At 39.2% G+C, this 21,733-nt stretch overlaps 2 protein-coding genes across 6 annotated transcripts in view; one reads left to right on the top strand and one right to left on the bottom strand.

The window, feature by feature from the left end:
* Positions 1 to 8,817, bottom strand: part of MOSPD2 (motile sperm domain containing 2) — a 59,849-nt gene extending 51,032 nt beyond the window's left edge. For all 3 annotated transcript variants that reach the window (XM_079911161.1, XM_079911163.1, XM_079911162.1), the window contains exons 1-2: positions 8,692 to 8,817; positions 8,465 to 8,534 (exon numbers count right to left, since the gene is read on the bottom strand). In XM_079911161.1, coding sequence (XP_079767287.1) covers positions 8,465 to 8,534; positions 8,692 to 8,700 — 79 coding nt within the window. In that variant the 5' untranslated portion in view covers positions 8,701 to 8,817. The remainder of the gene's footprint in view (positions 1 to 8,464; positions 8,535 to 8,691) is intronic.
* A 161-nt stretch (positions 8,818 to 8,978) lies between these two features.
* The window catches only part of FANCB (FA complementation group B), a gene marked incomplete at its 3' end in the record, with an annotated part of 60,796 nt that continues 48,041 nt past the window's right edge, over positions 8,979 to 21,733 (top strand). The window contains exons 1-4 of one of the 3 annotated variants that reach the window (XR_013825839.1): positions 8,979 to 9,269; positions 16,043 to 17,092; positions 20,271 to 20,423; positions 21,620 to 21,706. Coding sequence is in view for 1 of the 3 variants with exons in the window: in XM_079911696.1 (XP_079767822.1) it covers positions 16,160 to 17,092; positions 20,271 to 20,423; positions 21,620 to 21,706 (1,173 nt within the window). Of the gene's footprint in view, positions 9,270 to 10,070; positions 10,161 to 16,042; positions 17,093 to 20,270; positions 20,424 to 21,619; positions 21,707 to 21,733 lie in introns of those variants that run through there. The other 2 variants (XR_013825840.1, XM_079911696.1) reach the window with 2 other exon arrangements.

Here is a 21,733-nt window from a genome sequence, read left to right as displayed (position 1 = left end):
AAGACTTTGGGCCTTACGAGTATGTGTGTGCCTTTGTGATGGTGGGGTGGGAAGAGTGGTAGAGGTCTGTGACTAGCAATTCAATTTCTTTAATAGTCATTGATGTATTTAGGTTTTTTACTTCTCATTGAGACAATTTTAGATGATTTTTCTTTTCTCCAGAAAGTTTTCCACTTAATCTAAGTTTTCTAACTTACTGTGATAAAGCTGGTCATTGAATTCTTATGATTTTTTTTAAATCTCTACCACATCTATAATTCCATCTGCTTTTTGTTCCTAGTGTATGTGTTTGCCTTCTCGCTATCTTCTTAATCAGTCATCCGAGGTTTGTTTATTTTACTAGTTCTTTCAAAAGGCCAACTTAGGTTTATTATACCTACTATCGTTCTTTCCTATACCATGAATATCTGCTCTTTTTTCCTCTACTTTCTCTAATTTACTCGTGTGCATTTTTTTAGCTCCTTGAATTGAATCTTTACCTGATTTTTATTGGGCCTTGTTTTCTAATAAATGAAAGTGAGACCACAGATATTCTCTTGCTCAGCTTTTAAGTATCTTGTAATTTCCATTGTGATATCCTCTTTACCCTATGAGTTATTTAGCAGAAGTAAGAATTACACACATTGCAGGAAAGTTGTTAACCCATGGGTTATTTAGAGGTGTTATTTTAGTTTCCTAACATTTGATTTCTTTTTAAGTACCTTACCTCTCATTTAGTTGCTTAATGGGGTGAGAATATGGTCTGTATGATCTAGCTGCTTTGGAATTTCTGAGACTTCCTTTATGACTTAATATGTGGTGAATGTTTGCAAAAGTTCCAAGAGCACAAATATATATTGTACCCACATAAAGTTACAACATCATATTATACTCTCTATTATCAAAGGCTTGATAGTTTTAGACATGTATTAAGGACAAAACTTGATAAACTCTTAACCCATCTTTTCCTCTTCTTGTGATCATGACAACTTTAAAAGGTTGACCTGGAGAATGTTGGAGTAGAATTTAAGGAAATCCAAGTGCCTGTGTGTGTGTGTGTCTATCTGTCTGTCTACCTACCTATCTTCTAAAGGCTTCCTCTCTTGGGGATAATACATAATTCATTAGTTATGAGGACTAATTTATTATCACCCACCATATGTTAGCTCAAAAGAGAGCTAGGAATTGCAGACGCAAAGATGAATAAAGCCTGAGCTGATCCCTGATGGTTCATAATCCAGAGAGTTTACGTAAAATGTCCAGGAGTGTAGTTCCACTTTGTGTTTTTTAACATTTTTATTGGAATATAATTGCTTTACAATGGTGTGTTAGTTTCTGCTTTATAACAAAGTCAATCTGCTATACTAATTCCACTTTAAATGCCATTTTCCTTACACCCTTCCTTTCCAGAGAGGGCAGTTGATAAGAACAATCCCGTTTTTATGTACCTTTACGTACAGAGTTTCCTTCTATTCACTGATCTTCCTGTCCTTGAAATTCTCCTCTCAGAGATCATCTATGATACTAACATTTCCTACTTCTTCTACTTCTCTAACTACTTTGTCTCCCTCAGCCTAATAAGACGAAGGCATTCTGCAAGGTTAACTGCACAATTTAAAGAAAACAGAGAAAATAAAGACATTTTCAAAATTAAGTTTACCACCAAGACCTCACCAAGGGAAAATCTCAAGGTTATACTTAAGATGAAGCAATAATGATACCAGATAAAAGATCTGAAACTTAAGGAATGATAGATAAAGATATTGGCAAATACATGGTATGTAAGCAACCACTAATATATAAAACAACAATAATCAATTGGAGGAGGGGTGATTTATGGGAAACCAGGTTAGAACTCCACAATGACCATACCTGTTAGGGAGTAGAAAAGAGGAAACACTGCTAACTCATTTTATGAAGGTTGCATAATTTTAATGTCAAAGTCACACAAGAAAAGTGCAAGAAAAGAAATTTACAGGCCAATTTTTCAATACAGATGTAAAACGCCCAAACAAAGTATCACCTAACCGACTACAGCAATATATTTTAAAAACCTGATTAATATAAGCCACCATATTAACAGATTAAAAGCGAAAAACCAAGTGAACATTTCATTCGATACAATGTGTTCAATAGATGAAGAAAATGCATTTAGTAAAATTCAACCCGCAACTGTGATGGGAACAAAAGAACAAACAAAACCCTAAGACTAGCAAAGCAGGAACAGAGGAAACTTCTTCATTTTGATAAAAGATAGCTACAGAGATCGTGTTCGGGGGTATCTCTCTAAGACCGGGAATAAGACAAGTAGGCTTTTATCAATGCTTCAATTCAACAGTGTTCTAAATGTTCCAGTGAGTATAAAACAGAAGCACTTAAAGCTCTAAAAATTGCAAAGTTTGAAAGAAAACTATCATTATTTCCAGGTGATATTATTGTCTACATAGAAATACAACTTATCTAGAGATAAATTATTGAAATTAATAAGAGTTAGTAAGGTTGAGTCCAATATTAATGTAAAAAAGTCAAATGTACTTTCTATAAACCAGCAACAATCATTTAGAAAATAAATTCTGAAGAGATACTGTCTAAACCACCATAAAAATAAAACATATAAAGTATCTGGAAATAAACTGAACAAAAATGGGTTAACCTTTATGGAGAAAATTATAAATCTTTCAAGAAGGAAGAGTTCAGCAGATAGGTATACCAGGTTCTTAGAAAATTTAACCAAGATGATGTCAAGTCCCCCAAAACTGATCTTCTGATTTCACATGATTCCACTCAAAATCCCAAAAGAGGTTTTGTTTTGTTTTGGGTTTTTTTTTTTGCAAAAACATGATAAACTGATTCTAAAATTTATATGGACGAACAAAGGGCCAAGAAGAGCCTGAAGAAGTGATTTTCATAAGCAGAAACCAAATGGCCCATAAAGATATGAAGAGATGCTCAAACTCACTGGTACTTAAAGAAATTCAAATTAAAACCACAATGAGATATCCCAACACTCCCATCAGATGGGCAAAAATTTAAAAAAACACTAACAATGCCAGATTTCAGGATGTAGAAAAATAAGGACACTCAAAAAGTGCTGGTTAAAATGAAAACAGATGCAATCAGTTTGGAAACTAGTTTGGCATCATCTAGTAAAGTGGACCATGTGCCTATTCTACTATCCACCCATTTCACTGTTGGCTACAAACTAGAGCAGCAGTTCTCAAACTTCTTGGTCTCCAGACCCCTTTTACACTCTTAAAAATGAGGGCTCTAAAGAGTTTGTTTGTTTGTTTATATGGGTTATATTTACTGGTAGTTACTATATTAGGTATTATAACAGAAAACAATTAAATATAAGGACACATGAGCACACATTCTATCATCTGTCACAGCAATATCACATGCCATGTAACCTCTGGGAAACGCCACTGTATGCTTGTGAGAGAATGCCAGTGAAAAAGGAAAATGATGTCTCAGTGTTACTATGCAAACAGTTTTGGAGTCTCAAGCCCCTTGAAATGGGCTCAAGGAACTCTAATTCCTATACCAACTTTGACAACCGCTGCCCTAGAGAAAGTCTAGGCCCCAGGTATATCTAAGAATGTTTAAAGCAGCATTGTACATAATAGTAAAATCTAGAAAGAACCCCAAATCCATCAACTGGTATTTTCATTCTGTGAGCTACAACACAGCTATAAAAACGAATCGATTACAGTATGAATGGCTCTTCAGCAACAGAAGCAAGTCATGGAAAAAGAATATTCAGCTTTTATTGATATTTCAAGTTCAAAAAAGAGGTAAACTTAATAGAGTACTGGTGAGGAATACGTCACAGGTGGTAAAGCTAATGAAAAGCAAGAGAACGAGTAACGGCAAATGTAGGATAAGCAGCTGCCCTGTGAATGGCCGGGTTGAGGATACCCACAAGGTTCTTTTTCTTTTGTTGAATAGCGAGTACATGGGTGTTTATTTCATTCATGTTTTATACATTTTGTACATACAAGATATTTCAAAGTTAAAAATAAGAGGCCAAGACAAAACAAAAAGACTAGAAAAAGTTATTGGATGAGAGACAATTATTAAACTTAACAGCAATGGGAGAAACCACAAAGGAATGGATAAGTTTGAATACATTCAAAAAAGGAAAAAAGTCCAAATGACATAAACAAGAAAAGCCCAAACCAATTTTAAAAGCCATACTAAAGAAAAAAAATTTTTTAACTACAAATGGATGTAAACATATGAAAAGAAGTTTATTCTCATTAGTAATCAAATGCAAACAAAGAAGCATGAGTTAAGAAATGATCCTAAAGCTGTGGCGAGACTAACACTTTCATATCTGCTGCTGGGAATGAATCGTGGTGCAACTTGTATGGAGGAGAATTAAGCATACATATGAAGTATCTTAAAATATTCACACTCTTCAAACCAACAATTCTACTTCTACACATGACTCTTAAGGAAAAAATCTGAACTACTGTGCAAAACATTGTATTAACAAAAAACTGGAAAGAATCTAAATGTCCAAAAGGGACTACTTCAGATAAAAGATAAGAAAATTCTCTTTTATTTATAGAACTGAATATTAAGTAGTAATGTAAAACGTGGCTTACTTCATAATATGGGGAAATAAGATCACGTCAATAAAAAATGCAACACAGAAAAACTACATACAGAATGACCTTTTAACTATTTTTTTAATGTATAGAAAAAAAGGCCAGAAAAAAATGCACCCACTGTTAGGAGAGCTATCTCTGGATGATAAGCTTATGGGAGATTCTCCAGACTGTTTCTGGTATCACCCAAATTTATTTAAATGAATTCATATACTTATAGAGTCAGAAAACAAACCTAAAATTACAAAACTCACAAACCTCTCAGTTGCTCTTCAAACTCAATAAAGTACAGATGCATCGCTTTGGTGGCCAAGGCTCTCTACGCTATATTCCCACTGTTTTTAGGCAGGTATGCTTACCCTCCTTAAGGCTCATCAAAGCGGACTTCCTATGGCTTCCCGAACAAGCCCCACACCTTCTCACTTAAGCATCTCAGCTTGGACTATTTGAGCCACCTGGATCACAATCTCTACCTAGCCGAATTCTAGCATCTTCCAAAGTTCTTGAGAAACACCACCCGAACAAGCCCCACACCTTCTCACTTAAGCATCTTTGAGCCACCTGGATCACAATCTCTACCTAGCCGAATTCTAGCATCTTCCAAAGTTCTTGAGAAACACCACCTTTTCTAAGAAGTTTTTCCTAACTCGGTGCTAACCCAGTCACCCCCATTAGGTGTGATTTTTTTCCTGCTCTTTGACTCCTACAGAAATGATTTTAGCACTCATTCCTCTTGATAGAGCTCTGTTTTGATGACTCTACTAGATTGTAGTCGTTCAGGAAGGGGCTCTATCCTTCTTCGGCGCTTTCTCTAATATTGACACACTGTTTCCCAGAATTAAGCACATAGTATGTGAGGAACTGAATACATTATTGTCACAAGGGATTAGTCTCTTTCCTTGGCCACAAGAAGGAGGAAGATAGAAGGGAAAATGTTCCTCATTCGAGGCTCAGCATGAAATTTCTTACAGAAACAATGAGGACAGAAACAGTAGTACTGCTACAACAATTATGGACTTAGATTTTATTCTTTTTGCAGCTACAAATCTATCCATAATTGGTAACTTAATTTCTGTGGAAACAAAAACATGCTCAGAATTCCCAAGAACCTACCCCCCAAGGACGTGTTGGAGTACAGCCAGTGTGTAAGGTAACATACTTGCAAATAATATTTTCCTTTAGGAAAAACATCATGTTTGCTTAAGCCTGCCTTAAGCCTCTTCTGAAACAAAATATTGTTAACAATAAGAGAAAGGGGAAAATGAAAGACAGAGGAAGGAGGAAAGTGGATGTTCTCAACACCTAACTTCTAAAAAGTAAACTTGAAAGGGAGAACACAGGCAAATCAAAAAACCCTTTTCACCACTTTCCTACTCTACCTTTACCCAGTGCTGTATTTCAGGAAACAGCTGAAACTTTAAGGGGAGAAAGTCTTTAAAGAACTTTTATTTTCCTTTCCAACGCAAGTCTTTAAATTAATTAATATTTGCAATGGCTGTGCAGATAACTCACCCACGTACATTCACACATCCCCAGGTGTGACAAAACCCTCCCTATACTTAATGCCAGACGGTGCTTTAATTTGAAATAACACTGGTCTTTAGGAGACATTTTGTGAGGGCTGCTCTTTGCCAGATTTTGGTGGGGGAGGGGAGACGGTCAGGACAGCTCTTAATACAGACTTGGACTCATCTTCATATGTATGTATTTAAGCATTGCTGTATTCAATCGATGACTATGTATTCAGAGCTGTGATAAGTATACAGAGGCGAGTCAGACCCTGCCCTCAAGGCCCAAAGGCTGCCCCAGACCCACAGACATTCTACTGAAGGAAATGAACAATAAGGAAACAAATGAACAGGAAATTACAGGTTATGGTAAGAGCCGTAAAGGAGACAAGACAGGGAGGCTACTTAATAATTGGCAAAGGCCTCTCGTATACATGTAAACCAAGATGGAAAAGAAAAGAAGAACGTAGCCATGCTCACTCCCTATAAAGAGCCTTCCAGGCAGAGAGAACTGGAAAGGTCCCGAGATGGAAACAGACTCAGTCCATCTGGAGTGCATAAAAGCAGCAGTGTGGCTAGCCATGTTATTCAAACTGTGGGTCACATTTGTAGGTTGAGATGTCAATTTTATGGGTCATTGTATCAGGGAGTCATAGGTTTTCAGCATAAGTATTCTTTAATGAACTTCTGCTTCAGTTATGTGTGTGCGTGTGTACTAAGTTACAACGTATAATACGTTTCTTACTGTGGGCAGTGGTGAAATCTGTACTAAGCAAGAGGAGTAGTAAAAGATGAGGGTGGAGCTCATCCAGCTCGTGCATACATGGCCTCACAGTGTAGGCCACCATAAAGAATTGGGGTCTACGCTAAACACAGCAGAAAGGTACTGAAGGGTTTCAAGCTGGGGAGTGCCATGATCTAATTAGACATAACGGTGCTGCCACAAGATCACTAGAGTGAATTCAGAAGACCTGAGCACCAGCCCCGGCCTAGCTACTAACACTAGGGCGTTTGAGCAAATCACTTCATCTCTCTAGAGCTCACTTTCTTCACTGTAAAAATGAGAAGGTTGGGCCAAGATGACCTTCAAGATCTTATCTATCGCTAAATTCCATGACTATATCCTGCTTCCTCCCTCGGGCCTAAGTAAATGACCATTAGGGAGAACTAGCTCATTAGGTCAACTTCTGGGTTACTTCTTACAATGTTATAAACCACGTAGCTCTAAGAGTTACACTTCCACAGAAAGCAATTTTAGAATTCTCTCTTTACTGGAACCAGCTATCTTATTAGAAATGAGATCTCTAGGCTACAAGTGAATCAAGTGCTTTTGCAACTCTCTGGTACAAAGTTTGGAATGTGAAGAAAACTGACAAGGAGGGATGAAAAGATTTACTGACTAGGTTATTCCAAACATATTTCTTTATTTGTTCTAGGTCATTAACTGACATACCATCTAGGGCAGTCTAAAGCTGTGGGGAACCTCCGCTCAGCACTAAAATCAAGATGTAGAAGCTGAACTCCTTTCACATAACCAAAAAGACTACTGAGGAAAAATACTGAGAGCCTACTATATGCTAACCCCATGCTACACAGTTTGATATATGCCTTTTCATTTAATTCTCCTAACCTAATTATTCACATTTCACACTTATGGAATCAGGGGCTCAGAGAAGACAAGCAAGCTAGTAAGTGGCAGGGTCTGGATTAGACTATTTATTCCATATTTATAATACATTATCCTACAGGCTTCTGAAAATTACTGTACAAAGATTAAATCATCAAATACTGGACAGCTCAAGTTATCTGTGACATCTGGACACAGAACGTTCACCCAATAAATCAATTCTGGACTCACAGGTACTTTGCTATGTACATGTGGGATAAAAAGATAAGAACTCGCTCCAGCACGAGAGGGCCTACTTCGCGGGGAGCCTGCTGGGTTGTAGGAAGTGCAATTAGGCAAAATGGCCGAGGAATTCAGATCCCCAATTAAGCACACGTGAGTAGTATTACAGCTGTTTCCAGGTTCATTTTCTAGATTGTTGCTCGTGAAAGGTCATCAGAGGTACAGTGTCACCTGAGCTGAGGGCCTGACAAGTGTCCTGCAAGTTCCATAAACTCGAGACGCTCAAAACACTTCCAACTTACGTTAACCCTTTAGGAATCAATGGACGCATCACTTGCCCAAGTGGAGCAGTGTCCTTGCCATATATTACGGAGAGTAAAACCTGGGAAACGTGGAGGGCACGGTCCCTAACCCCGTGAGGATCGAAATGGTCCCTAATGACTCCCGCAAACACCCCAGCAAAGTTGGGGACGCTCATTTCACACCTGCCTCAACACCGAGATTGCGGTACCCACCTGTCACATACTCAGCTTCGAACCTCCGTCGGACGTCAGAGATGAGCTTGGCTTTATTCTGGGCTTGACACTATAAGGGAGACACGAAGGGACGCTTAGACATTACGCGCTCCATCCCACTTCCCCGCTGCCCAGCCCACCTGCACCTGGGCGCACGGCCCCCGAGGCTGAGGCGGCTTCGGGGTCGGAGTTGGAGGGGCTCGGCAGCGGTGCGGTCGGCTCCTCACCTCGGCCATGGTCGCGGTCGTGGACGTGATTGCAGTTGCCGTCGCCACTTCCACGACACTGCGGTCCGACTATCTCATCACAGGGCAAGCCGGCCCGGAGGTAAAGAGGGAAGGGCGGGAGGTGGAGGCGGTCGCGTGACAACGGAAGGCGGGCAGCAGCGCCGCCGCACCGCCCAATCCGGTGCGGCCGCCTGGGAATGGAGGCGGGACCAGGCCCTCAAGCTGGCTTCCCATTCACTTCTTGTTCGGGCCCCGCCCCCCGACGTCTCCTGCACTGCGGACCCGCCCCCGCCAACCGGCGGATCGCGGGCGCTTCCCTCTTCAAGCTCAGCCCTGACTAGCTCCTCCTGCTATTCGCTTTCACAACATTCCCCGGAGGCCTCGCCTCCTCAGCCTCCCTTGGCAACCCGGTCCTGGCCGCTAGGCAGGCTCCGCCTTCTCTGCGCTGGACGCAGCCTCCGGCCTGGGCCTCCCAAGATGCAGCGCGCGGGCGGGAGGTTTGGAGCCTCCTGGCGCTGAGCGGTTTTGCGGCGTTGGGGACGTGGCGGCTGTGGTGTGCTAGAGCCTCACACGCTGAGGTAGGGCCGGCGGCGTGTTCCCTGACCCAGCCTTCGCCGAGGGGGTGGCGGCGGCGCAGGGTTTTGCTCCCCTAGTCCCTTTATTGCGGAAGAGCGCGAAGGAAGTGGGCTATCCGGGGCCTGTGCCCACCCTTCTCTGGAAGGATAACTAGATTATTCCAAGTGGTTACTCTATTCGAGGATTATTTCGCTTGACACTTTCTTCACCTCTGCAGCATCTTTCTCACTTGGAGGGTGAAATACTTAACAGAGAATATATCTTTGACATCTTTAAAACAGGTATATAGAGTTAAAAGATGTAAAGCGTCTTACGGTTTATTAATTAAGGAAGTGCTCAGCCGGGGCAATTTTGCCCCCCCCGGGGGACATTTGACCATGTCTGGAGACATTTTTGGTTTTCGCAACAGAAGACTACCAAGAAGTTGTAAGAACGGTCCCCATATTCCCACCAGCCATAGTCAACCACGATGGACACTCTTTTGCTCCAAACTTTCTTTATATGTTCACTTTTTTTTAATGGGGGAAAAATGAACATTGTTTAAAAAGTATTTGAATACGCCCTTGAAATAGTATTTCAGATATGGCTAAAGCCTCTCTCTGGCTCCACTCCCCTACTCTGATATTCCTCTTCTCCAAAATCAGTAGTCATTGGGATTTGGCATGAATCTTTGCACCTTTGCTTTTTTTGCTTTGGACCAGGCTGCCTAGGTTTGAATCCTGGCTCTATCACTTCCTATCTGTAGGCCTTAAACTCCATGCCTCAGTTTCCCCATCTGTAGAATGGGATAATACTGCCTACAGCATAAGGACGTCATGAGGAATGAATTAGTCCAAAGTGCTTAGAACAGTGCCTGGCATAGAGAGAGCAGTCAGGGAATACAGCCATTGCAGGTAAACAAAATATTTCATGCTGTTTTATGTGTTTTGATTTTGATACATAATGTACTACAGTATACATTTTTCTTCAACTTAATTTTTTTCATTTGACTTCTGAAGTCTAGCCCCGAGGATACACATCTAATTCATTCCTTTTAACTGTAGTATGATATTCCATCTGTATTCATTCCCCCATTGGTGGTCATTGAAGTTCTTGCTTTTCAAAAAAAAAATTGCAAATGACGGCAAAGTGAACATTCTAGAGCAATGTCTTTGTGCATTATTATGTAGGATTATTTCTCTGGGTTCATATCTAGAAATGAAATTGCTGGGTATATGCATTTCTGTTTACTGCCAAATTGCCTCCCAAAGTCTCCCTTTAATTAAGTACTTGTAATGATTTCCTAACTGATGGCTCCTCCTCCAATCTCAATTCACTCCGCCATCTTCAGCACTGTCACCAGGATCTTTATTATTCAGAAGTACAATCCTGTGATTTCTTTTTTTTTTTTTTTTTTTTTTTTTTTTTTTTTTTTGCGGTACGCGGCCCTCTCCCTGTTGTGGCCTCTCCCGTTGCGGAGCACAGGCTCCAGACGCGCAGGCTCAGCGGCTATGGCTCACGGGCCCAGCCGCTCCGCGGCATGTGGGATCCCCCTGGACCGGGGCAAGAACCCGTGTCCCCTGCATCGGCAGGCGGACTCCCAACCACTGCGCCACCAGGGAAGCCCCTCTGATTTCTATTTTTGAAATCTTTCAGTGATTTATCACTGCTTAGAGAAAGCTAGAATTCCTTAGTATGGTATCAAGAACCTTTAATTTAATCTTTCCTGATTCTCTCAGTGGACCACCATCCCCCCACATTCATCTACATTTCAGGTACACTAAGTGTTGTTGGGAAAGGGAAAGGGGAGACTGATTCTGGGCAAGCCCCAACAAATGACCTAGGTATATAGGTAGAAAAAGTTTTAACAGTGGACCCATTCTGTAGCCAAGTTAATCTACTTAGGTAAAGAATGTCCTATATGTTGGAAAAATGATATCTATGGGTATTACGCGCATACGTTTATGTTTAATATTATTAGGTGAAGTTTTTAGTTGGGAGTCTTAATTCTATCTTTTTTCCAAGGGTAGAATTCCAAAGACACTTTCCATTGGTCGCAATCTATGGATTGGTTTCTTAAGAGTTTTATAGCTTTCACCTGCAGATAATATAGTGTCTTTTAGGACCTTCCTGAACCAGACTTGTAGTTTATTTAAGAGTTCTGAAATTTATAATGCCAGTTGTTATTATTAGCATTGAACGGGAGCATTGTTTATTTGGTGGGAGGCTGGGAGAGAAGGGTGATAATTCGTTGCCCATCTACTATATTTAGGTTAGCATGTATTGTTTTTCTAGTATACTCACACATCTGTTTCCATTTTGTATGTGAAATATATACAGTCAACTTTGATGTGTGGTAATACAGAACGGGAAAAGCTCAAATTAACTACCTAGTATTTTACAAATAATCTGCATCCAAATCTCCCCTCCCTCCTTCCCTCCGCCACCCCCCTCCAGAGCTGAAACAGGAGGTAAAACTTAACTGGTTTGAGTTACCTGTTTCATTCTGCAGCCACTGTTATAAGAGTACCAAGTAAAAAGTCAAGTGACTAATAGGCTGGAATACTAAGCCTGGTGTCCTGATTTGATTAATCAAGGCTTGTTTATATTGGTTTAAGAACCTCTAAATTGAACCTGGGTTTGTTTCCGGATTATTTCTATCTGAAAAAAGAACATTACCACTTATTCCATAGCCTTAAAGGTTTGTCTTATGTACATATACTCAGAACTTTTACTTTTAAAAAAGATGTTGCATAGTATAAAATAAAACAGTATTCACAGATATGTGAATTCAGTAAGCCTTGAGATTACAGAAAGTTTGAGGAAAAAATTTATCTTTATAAATATATTATAGTTTCTAATTTTTAACCCTAAAGATGGTCCATTTAGAATAACTTACCTTAAAAATGTGCATGTTTTTGCAGTAGTATTTAAAAATAAAAAAATAATGACCTTTTATGTAGCAGTTATGTTTTTTAAATCTATTTGAGTCTAAGTCCATGAGAAGAAGTTTGCTTTTTGCCTAGAGCTCATGCTAAAAGCATGTTGGGTTAGGATTATAATAGGATAATAGGATTATAATTTAGCAGTGGCTTGCACCCTTTTATCTCTATGTCATTCATACGGTCAGTACACTGTTTCGCATCTGTCTTTCCAGGTAGTAGTTTAGGGATCATAGATCGTAGATATGGGGGGTGCGGGGGAGTGGCGGTAAGTGCATGCAAAGCTTTTAAATTAGGGGACAGTTACCCAGTCAAGTTTGTGTTTTAGAACAATAAGTGAGGTAGCATAAATGAATAGATATATTGCAGGGGAGAGAGACTAGATTAAGGAAGACTGATTAAAGGGCTTTTATCTCAACCTAAATGAGAGATGAAACCCTGAATCATCATAGTGGCAGTTGGATCAGAGAGTTGGAAGAAAGAAGTTTCTAAGTTAAGGAACTTGGTGATAGCATTAAAAGAATAGAATGTAAGGGGCCTGATTTTCCTAACTCATTACTTTATGAAGGTGCAACAATACATACTCCAAAGATTTTTGAAGGGGGCGGTTCTGTGACCTTTTACTTAGTGGTCTTACCACTAAGATCCTCCTTACTCCTGTCACACTTGGGTGTTGGTGAACAAGAGCATTGTGTTGATGACACATTAGTTGTGACATTTAATATTAAAATAACAAAATCCTTTCCTGGACAGAAGGTATTTTTGGTTGTTTTTAGTATTAAGAAATCTGAACACCTTTTGAAGTGAGTAGGTAGTAAAAGACAATGAGTTTTTAGATCTTTACCTCAGAATATATAATTTATATTTATAATATATAATGCTAAAAAAGAATATATCATTTAGTGCTAAAAAAGGAAACTTTCTTAGAAGTCTTCTAAGAGGTCTGAGATGTCTGTGGGAAATTTGAAATAAATTAGTAGTCATACATTTTGATGTAATATAACCAATATGTGTATTTCCTTTCAAGTAAAACGTAGTTTCGTAATTAAAAGCCACACCTTTGGTTACCCTACGTATCTTCTTTACTGATGAAGCTGAAACTACTCTGGGGTACCTGTTGTCCCAGATCTTCGCATGAATTGCTTAACAACAAGCCAGGAAACTGTTTGGCTTCTGCTAGTTTGTATTATGATCTAGTATCTCTAGTTACTTCACTAATACTTCTTGAAATTCTCAAAAGCAATATCATCGATTTGATTTGAAAAAAAACCCCAAATGCCATAGAGGAATGTATTTATCTGTTGCTGCATAACAAATTACTCCCAAATTGAGCAGCATAAAACAACAAACATTTATTAACTTAAAATTTCTGAGGACCAGGAATTTGGGAGCCGCTTAGCTGGGGTGGGTCTGCTCAGGAAAGCTTGACTGGAGCTGGGAGATGGGATCCCTGGAAGGCTCACTCACATGGCTCTTGGCAAAAGGCCTCAGTCCCTTGCTGGCTGTTGGCAGGAAGCCACAGTTCCTTGCCACGTGTACATCTCCGCGGGGCTGCCCGAGTGTCTTAATGATACGGCAGGTGGCTTTCCCCAGTGCAAGTGAGCCAAGGAACAGGTCACTGAGGAAACCACCATGCTCTGTCACCCAGTCTTCTGCTGTATTCTGTTGGCTGGAAGTGAGTCATAATGACCAGGCCTCACTCAAGGGGAGGAGAGTTCCTTCTTGATGGAAGGAATTTCAAAGAGATTTGTGAGCATATTTTATTTTATTTTTTTGGCTGCATTGGGTCTTCGTTGCTGCGCGCGGGCTTTCTCTGGTTGCGGCAAGCTGGGGCTACGCTTTGTTGCAGTGCGCCAGCTTCTCATTGCGGTGGTTTCTCTTGCTGCGGAGCACGGGCTCTAGGTGCGTGGGCTTCAGTAGTCGCAGCACGTGGGCTCTAGAGTGCAGGCTCAGTAGTTGTGGCGCATGGGCTTAGTTGCTGTGAGCATATTTTAAAACCACATGTATTTGGAAGTTAGACAATAAGGTGCAGCCTCTCCAATTCGAATGTAGATGCTGACTAATCTAGTCTGCTTTTAAGTAGAATTGCCTCTAAATCAAGTCATTTCAATAAAATGCAGGCTATATTAAGTTAAATTTATAGATTAATGGTTCAGTGATTTTTTTTCTAATTGGACTATTGGTAGATTTTTATATTAAAAGAACAAAACCTAAGCCTTTGGAGTTTGCTTCTCATTTGAAAGAGGAAAACAATATTACTTCCTTGTACATGACCTAGTTTTCATTTATTTCTAAAGTACTTTATTTTCCTGGTTTAAGTGATCCACAAATAAGAGAAAAGAGAGAGTATGAGTTAGAGTTACTTATAGTGAGTGACGGGAGACATTTCAGCATTCACAGACCATTAAGTATGCAACTATTCTGATGTTTCTAAGATTAGGTACTGTATGAACCAGAGCCAGCCATGATGATGAGAATGATAGTAGCTAGCCTTTATTAGCACTTTCTACGTGCCAGCTTCTATTTCAAGTGAGTTATATTAGCTAATTCCAGCACCTTGTGGGGTAGATACTGTTACTACACCCCATTACATAGATGTGGATGTGAGGCATAAAGGGGTTAAGAAACTTGCCATAGATCACACATCTAGTACAAGGCAGGCCCAACACTCAGAGGGTGTTCTAAAGGTGCACGGTTCTTAGCATATGCTAAGCATTTGGTAACTGTTACAGGAGTGACTCAGCATATATAGCCACTGGATAAAGAGACATCAACATCTTTTTCTTACATGTTTTCTTACATGTGTTCAGTGGAGGGGGTGTTCCTTTGTTATGTGTTCTACTTTACTAATTCTCTCAAGTTGCCTTTCTTAACCAGTGTTCAGAGTAAGGGAATGTGTGCCAGGACAGTGTAGTGGTTAAAAGTGTAGGTTCAGGAGGCATTGGGCCCCTCTTCCAAATCTAGTGCCATTGCTGATTAGCTTTGTAAGCTTGGAAGAATTTTCTGACCTTTGTTAGACTACGGTTTTCTTGTTTATAAGATGGGATAATAAGAATACTTACTTTAAAAGAGTAGTTGTGAGCCTTAAGTGAAATAATGCATGTATTGTACCTGGCATATAATAAGCGTGAATAATTGATAGCTATTATTTAATTCTTGTGTTCATTATAACAATGATACTCTATTTTAATCCTCTGTTTTATAGAGGATCCTCTATTTTATAGATCCTCCATAATCTCTATTTCCTTCTACTTTGAATGAGGATAGTTACTTCCTTAGGGTGTAAAACTGCACTGTTTTTGCAAAGTAAGATTTAAGATTTATTTCTGTTACGCTTATGGAGATTTTTTTAAAGCCATGTTACAGCATCTCCTGTTTTTCTTTCTGGGCTTTCATTTTGGCCATCGAGTCCGTTCGAACTCCTTTCTCAGGGAAGCAGGAACCCAAGCGCCTGGTCTGTGGGAGTGCTCTAATTTGAATCCTTGACTGACTGAGTTGTCATTGTAGAGGGACTCAGGCCGACAGGGAGAAACCAGATTAGGTTGGTAGGTTTGAGAGACAGAAGTAGAACCCTTAAGAAATTCCCTGAGCCAGAGAGAATGTGTGCAGTTCCTTATAATAGAGCACCCACACCTTTTAATAGATGCTGTTAACACATTCGGTTATCTTTTGTGGTGTGGTTATTTGCATTCTTTGCAAACTGTGTTTTTTAGCGGCTGTACAGAAATAACATTTGGGATACAGTTTTTTGATAAGTGTGACGTTGTTAAAATAGCATAAAAAGCTTAAAAATGTCAAAGTTTATAGTTACCTATGTGATGGTTCTCTAACAAAAACATGTGTTTTCTTTTCAGCTCTGCCTACTGGATGGCAGTTTCCCTCATTTCATTTTTAGGTTTAGAAGCATCAACTGGAATCGATTTACATTTGAAAATTGGACTTGATACTGTGGCTTTACTAGCAAACAAGCAATGTCATCTAATGAACAAGAAAGGCTCTTCTGTTATAATGGAGAAGTCCTTGTTTTTCGTTTGTCTAAAGGAAATTTTGTAGATGAAGGGCCTACAAAAACAACTGTGTTACATGTCCGAAGAATGGTATTTGACAGAGGAACAGGAGTATTTGTTCAGAAATCCACTGGATTCTTCAGCATAAAAGAAGAATACTCTCATTTAAGAATTATGGGTTGCGACTGTGTTTCAGATTTCAGAACTGGAATTAATCTGCCTTATATTATGATACAGTGCATTAAAAAGAGTAACGTTTTCAGATATTTTCTACTATTTCTTCACAGTACCAATAAATTTGAAAAGCGTTTGAGTTTTAGCCTACACTGTGAGTTGAAGGACAGCATAAGGGTCCTTAATGGCCCTTTAGTTTTATGGAGACATATCCAAACATTCTTTTATATCTCTTCCCAAACTGGCAAAGTTGTTACTATGTCCATTAAGTTTTCCTCTATTGAGTGGGCAGGGGAGATTGAAAATGTAGGTATGGTTTTGTTAGGACGAAAGAGATGTAACTTATCTGAGGAAGGATGTACCCCACAGCCTTCAAAATCAGATTATGCAACTTGGAATACTCAATTTTGTGTATACTCGCTCGAAAGGGAAGAAGTAATAAGTGATACATACATTATCCCTCCTGTTTATACCAGTGTGATAACATGTGTGCATGTCTGTGCAACTGAGATTGTCAACAACCGGTTAAGAATGTCGCTGATTGCTCTTACTCAAAAGAATCAGCTGATTTCATTCCAAGATGGGACTCCTAAAAGTGTGTGCCAGCTTCCATTTGGAGATCCTTGTGCAGTTCAACTTATGGATTCAGGTGGGGGAGACCTCCTTTTCGTCATATCCTTTAGGGCCAGTGATGCTTGTGCTGTTTGGGAAAAGAACTTTCAGGTATGGTACCTTTTTTTTTAAAGAAGATGTTGGGGGTAGGAGTTTATTAATTAATTAATTTATTTTTGCTGTGTTGGGTCTTCATTTCTGTGCGAGGGCTTTCTCTAGTTGTGGCAAGCGGGGGCCACTCTTCATCGCGGTGCGCGGGCCTCTCACTATCGCGGCCTTTCTTGTTGCGGAGCACAGGCTCCAGACGCGCAGGCTCAGTAGTTGTGGCTCATGGGCCTAGTTGCTCCGCGGCATGTGGGATCCTCCCAGACCAGGGCTCGAACCCGTGTTGCCTGCATTAGCAGGCAGATTCTCAACCACTGCGCCACCAGGGAAGCCCCAGGTATGGTACTTTTAATCATTCAGTTGGCATAGTCTTAGACCTACTAAGCATCCCTGTGCTTCATAGGGTTCATCCTGGAGTCTTATTATCCAAATCAATTTTTAGTGCTGCACTAAAAAGAAAATCATATATGTTACATCAGTCCTTTTTCTTAAAATTATCTGAATATTACTTGATAAGGATTTTGCCTTGTGATTTTGAGTCACAAAACCCTTGAGTTTTGGGGAATACATAAATACATAACTACAATTATTATCTATTTATTTGTCTTTTACTATAACTTTTTAATTTTCATAAGTTGGTAATAATTGGCTTTGTATTTTTACTTAGAATAAGATCATAAACCTTTCTAGAAAACTCAAATCAGTTGTTGAGCTTTTTTTATTTTTATCTATTTATTTTTTTTGCGGTACACCGGCCTCTCACTGTTGTGGCCTCTCCCGTTGCGGAGCACAGGCTCCGGACGCTCAGGCTCAGCGGCCATGGCTCACGGGCCCAGCCGCTCCGCGGCATGTGGGATCTTCCCGGACCAGGGCACGAACCCGTGTCCCCTGCATCGGCAGGCGGACTCCCAACCACTGCGCCACCAGGGAATCCCAGTTGTTGAGCTTTTTAAAAGTTGGTCATTATCGTTTTAAAGTTAAAATGAAATCTAGAGGAATTCCTTGAAATCTATCATTGTCCGTTTAGAGACAAATAATTGTTCTCCAGAGAAAAGTGATGGGTTAATTTTTCTAAAAACCATTGCTTAGAGAATGTTACATTTTGAAACTCAGAGTTGTCCTTTGAGCAAGCATTCACATTTTATCTACATGTAGTCATGTCTTTTAATGTAAGGTTGGGAAATTGCTTTAAAATACTCACTGGTATTGATCATTCAATAACAAGTAAAAAGGTGCAGAAAATGAAAAGGAAGTTGGAGGATTGTAACTGTGCGTCTCCGATAACATTTCTCTGACCCTGGTGTTTTGTTAACATTGCGTCCTCCTGGCTTAAGATGTTTATCAGCACATTCATTTATGTGATATGAAGTGTTTATAGTTTAAGATCTTCCAAAGTAGTTTTTTTTAATACATTATACAATCTTTTAAGTTCCTGTGCTGCTTTGGGAAAAAAAGCAGATACTGCCTTACTTGATGTGCCCTGTCCATTTAATTAGAAGCTCAATTAAATTTTCTATCACAGGACTTCCCTGGTGGTCCAGTGGGTAAGACTCCGTGCTCCCAATGCGAGGGGCCCGGGTTGGATCCCTGGTCAGGGAACTAGATCCCGCATGCTGCAACTAAAGATACCACATGCCACAACTAAGAAATTGTCTCTGCAAGTTTTGACAAGTATTCTATGTAGCAGGCATTTCAAAATTGAGATCATTGTCAGGTATATGTGAAACAGATAGTGGTGTGTTGTAGATAGAAAGAGGCTAATATATTCTAGAGGTGCGATATCTTATACGGTAGCCACTAGCCGCAGGTGGTGATTCAACATTTGAAATGTGGCTGGTGTGAATTAGAACATGCTGTCCATGTCAAATACACACCAGATTTCAAAGGCTTAGTAAAAAATGGAAATAAAATATCTCTTTAATAATTTTTATTGATTATATTGAATTGAAATAATATTTTAGATAGATTAAATAAAATAAGTTTCACCTTTTTACTGCTACTAGAGAACTTTCTTTTATTGGCTACTGGAAAATTTAAAGTTATATATGTGCCTTGCATTTGTGGCTCACGTATATTTCTTTCGGATGACGCTATTCTAGAGCTAGAGATTGCAGGCGTGTGTGTGCATGCATGCGTGCACAGCTCTATGGTGTTTGCGTGCTGAGCACATTCTTATTACCAGTGTCTCTTCACATGGTTCATTATAGTCCATGCTATTCATGGTGGGGCAGTGGGAGGAAGGGAGGATATGAGTTTACAGCTTTCTCCCTGCATGAGTGAAAAATCACTGCTTTGGAATTAACCTTATAGGGGAAAGATTGATATTTCATTATATAGATTGAGAGTCTTATGTTCTTGCTGTAATGCAGGCTACCCTCCACCTAGAGGATGATGTATCCATGCGGGATTCTAAGTGGGAGTTTCAGCTTTTCTGCCTGAGGGAGAAGGGATTTCTGATCCCCATGGTGTTAGTTTTCTAGGGAACCAATCTGGAAGCTTTCAGCTTTATGGATCTTTAAGAAGTTGTCTTCTGTTTTAAACTTGGGGTCTCACGTTCTTGTATAAACCTAAGAAATCATTTCATTAGGCTAGGATGATTCTAGGTGCCCTACTATTAGGATCCCTCCCCTTCTGTGCCCCTCATAATGACTGTTCTGTCCTACCAGAGTTTAGGGTATTAATTAATTTTATATGGACTCTTAAACGTTATTCTGCTTTGAGAGCTCTTAAAGTGTTTGCTAGTACCGTCTAGTTACCTAATGCCACTGAATTCCTTGTTTAATTGGTTTGATCATAAATACATATCCACTAAGGCTTATGGGAGTGAGGGTCATCCTTAAATTAACCGGTTAGAGAAAGAATCTTCACTAGAGTTAGTCATGAGAAGTGTTAGAATTTATAAATTATAAAATTTTAATATACAAATCAGGAACGTGACAGTCCCTGGACAAATGTTGATAAAGAAATGTCAGTACCTTGCTATTTATAAATTGATGACTGCTTATGTCTTCTCGTCTCCCAATATCTTTATTTTAGTTTAGTTTTCAGTGTTTACCCTACCATTTTCATGGCTTGTTTGTAAGACTGAAGATGACAAATTAGAGCTACGTGCAACAAAAGGATTTAGCTTACTTCACATCTGATTTTTTTCTTTCTCTATTCCTTCTTTAACACTCTCTTTCAGGTTGCTGCTAAGTGGGAGAAAGTTAGCTCAGTACTGATAGATGACTTTCTTGGAACTGGAACTGAACAAGTACTGCTACTTTTTAAGGACCCCTTGAATTCAGATTGCCTCAGTTCCTTTAAAATAACAGACCTGGACAACTTAAACTATTCAGTAAGTTCTGTTTACTTTTTATGCATTACTTAAGAATATTTTAGAAAATTTGAGCACTTTAAAGCTTTTGACTTACCCTTTAAATATTTTTGATTTCATACTTAAAGTAAGCTTTTAGAACTTTAAAAATACATACATTGAATCTTTTAAATAGTACATTGACTCTTCTTTCAACAAATGTTATACAAATTGACTTTTTAAAAATATTTATTTTTATACAGCAGGTTCTTATTAGTTATCTATTTTATACATATTAGTGTAGGTGTTTTTGTTATAAATTTGGAATATAGTATATCTGGTATTCACTCAAGTGACAATAATACTGTAAATTAACTATCGTTGCTTCTGAAAAGCACATTTTATACCAATAAACATGATAATATTGGATTAATTAAGGAACAAAATAAAGCGAAACTGCTTTACTAAAAGAAGCAACAGTTCATAATATCTTAAGATTTTGAGCATAAGGAAAATAATACTCTGGAAGTTTCAGATCTATATAAAACATCTCTGAGCCTCAGGGGTTTTTTTTTTCTGTTTTCTTTTTCCATTAGTAAAATGAGGATAATTCGTATTTTCTCTAGTTATGGGATTTTATAAAAGCCTAGTAAGCTGATTTTTTTTTTTTTTTTTTTTTTGCGGTACACGGGACTCTCACTGCTGTGGCCTCTCCTGTTGCGGAGCACAGGCTCCGGACGCGCAGGCTCAGTGGCCATGGCTCACGGGCCCAGCCGCTCCGCGGCATGTGGGCTCTTCCCAGACCGGGGCACGAACCCGTGTCCCCTGCATTGGCAGGCGGACTCTCAACCACTGCGCCACCAGGGAAGCCCAAGCTGATACTTTTTGAAGCAGTATACAAATGTTAGGTGGGTGGTAATAGTGGAAATAATAAGTTTTTTTCTAGTTATGAGAAGATGAGGGGGAAAATATGTATCTTGTCTTTTATATAACAGTGTGTATTGTGGCACACTGCCTTTTGGATAAACTTTAATTGTATTTTGTTAATCTTAAGAATTTTCAGTTTCTTTCAAAATTTTTAGTGTATTGTTTTAGTGTATTGTTTTATTTATTAGAGTGTAAAGTTTTATTAGAGTGTAAAGTTTATTTAGTTTATTTAGTTTATAAAGTTTATTTAGTAGAGTGTAAAGTTTTATTTATTAGAGTGTAAAGTTTTAGTGTATTGTTTTATTTATTAGAGTGAATCATTGGATTACAATGAAGATGACTTATTTGACGGCAAAGAGAATTATTTGGTGGTTCCACCTCTGGAAAGAAGATTGAAAGTTAGTGTCTTTGCTTTCTGCTTTTGC

Source organism: Stenella coeruleoalba, assembly GCF_951394435.1.
Source record: "Stenella coeruleoalba genome assembly, chromosome: X".
NCBI lineage: Eukaryota > Metazoa > Chordata > Mammalia > Artiodactyla > Delphinidae > Stenella > Stenella coeruleoalba.
Note: the sequence above shows the minus strand (reverse complement) of the source record. Positions and strands in the feature narration are given on the sequence as shown.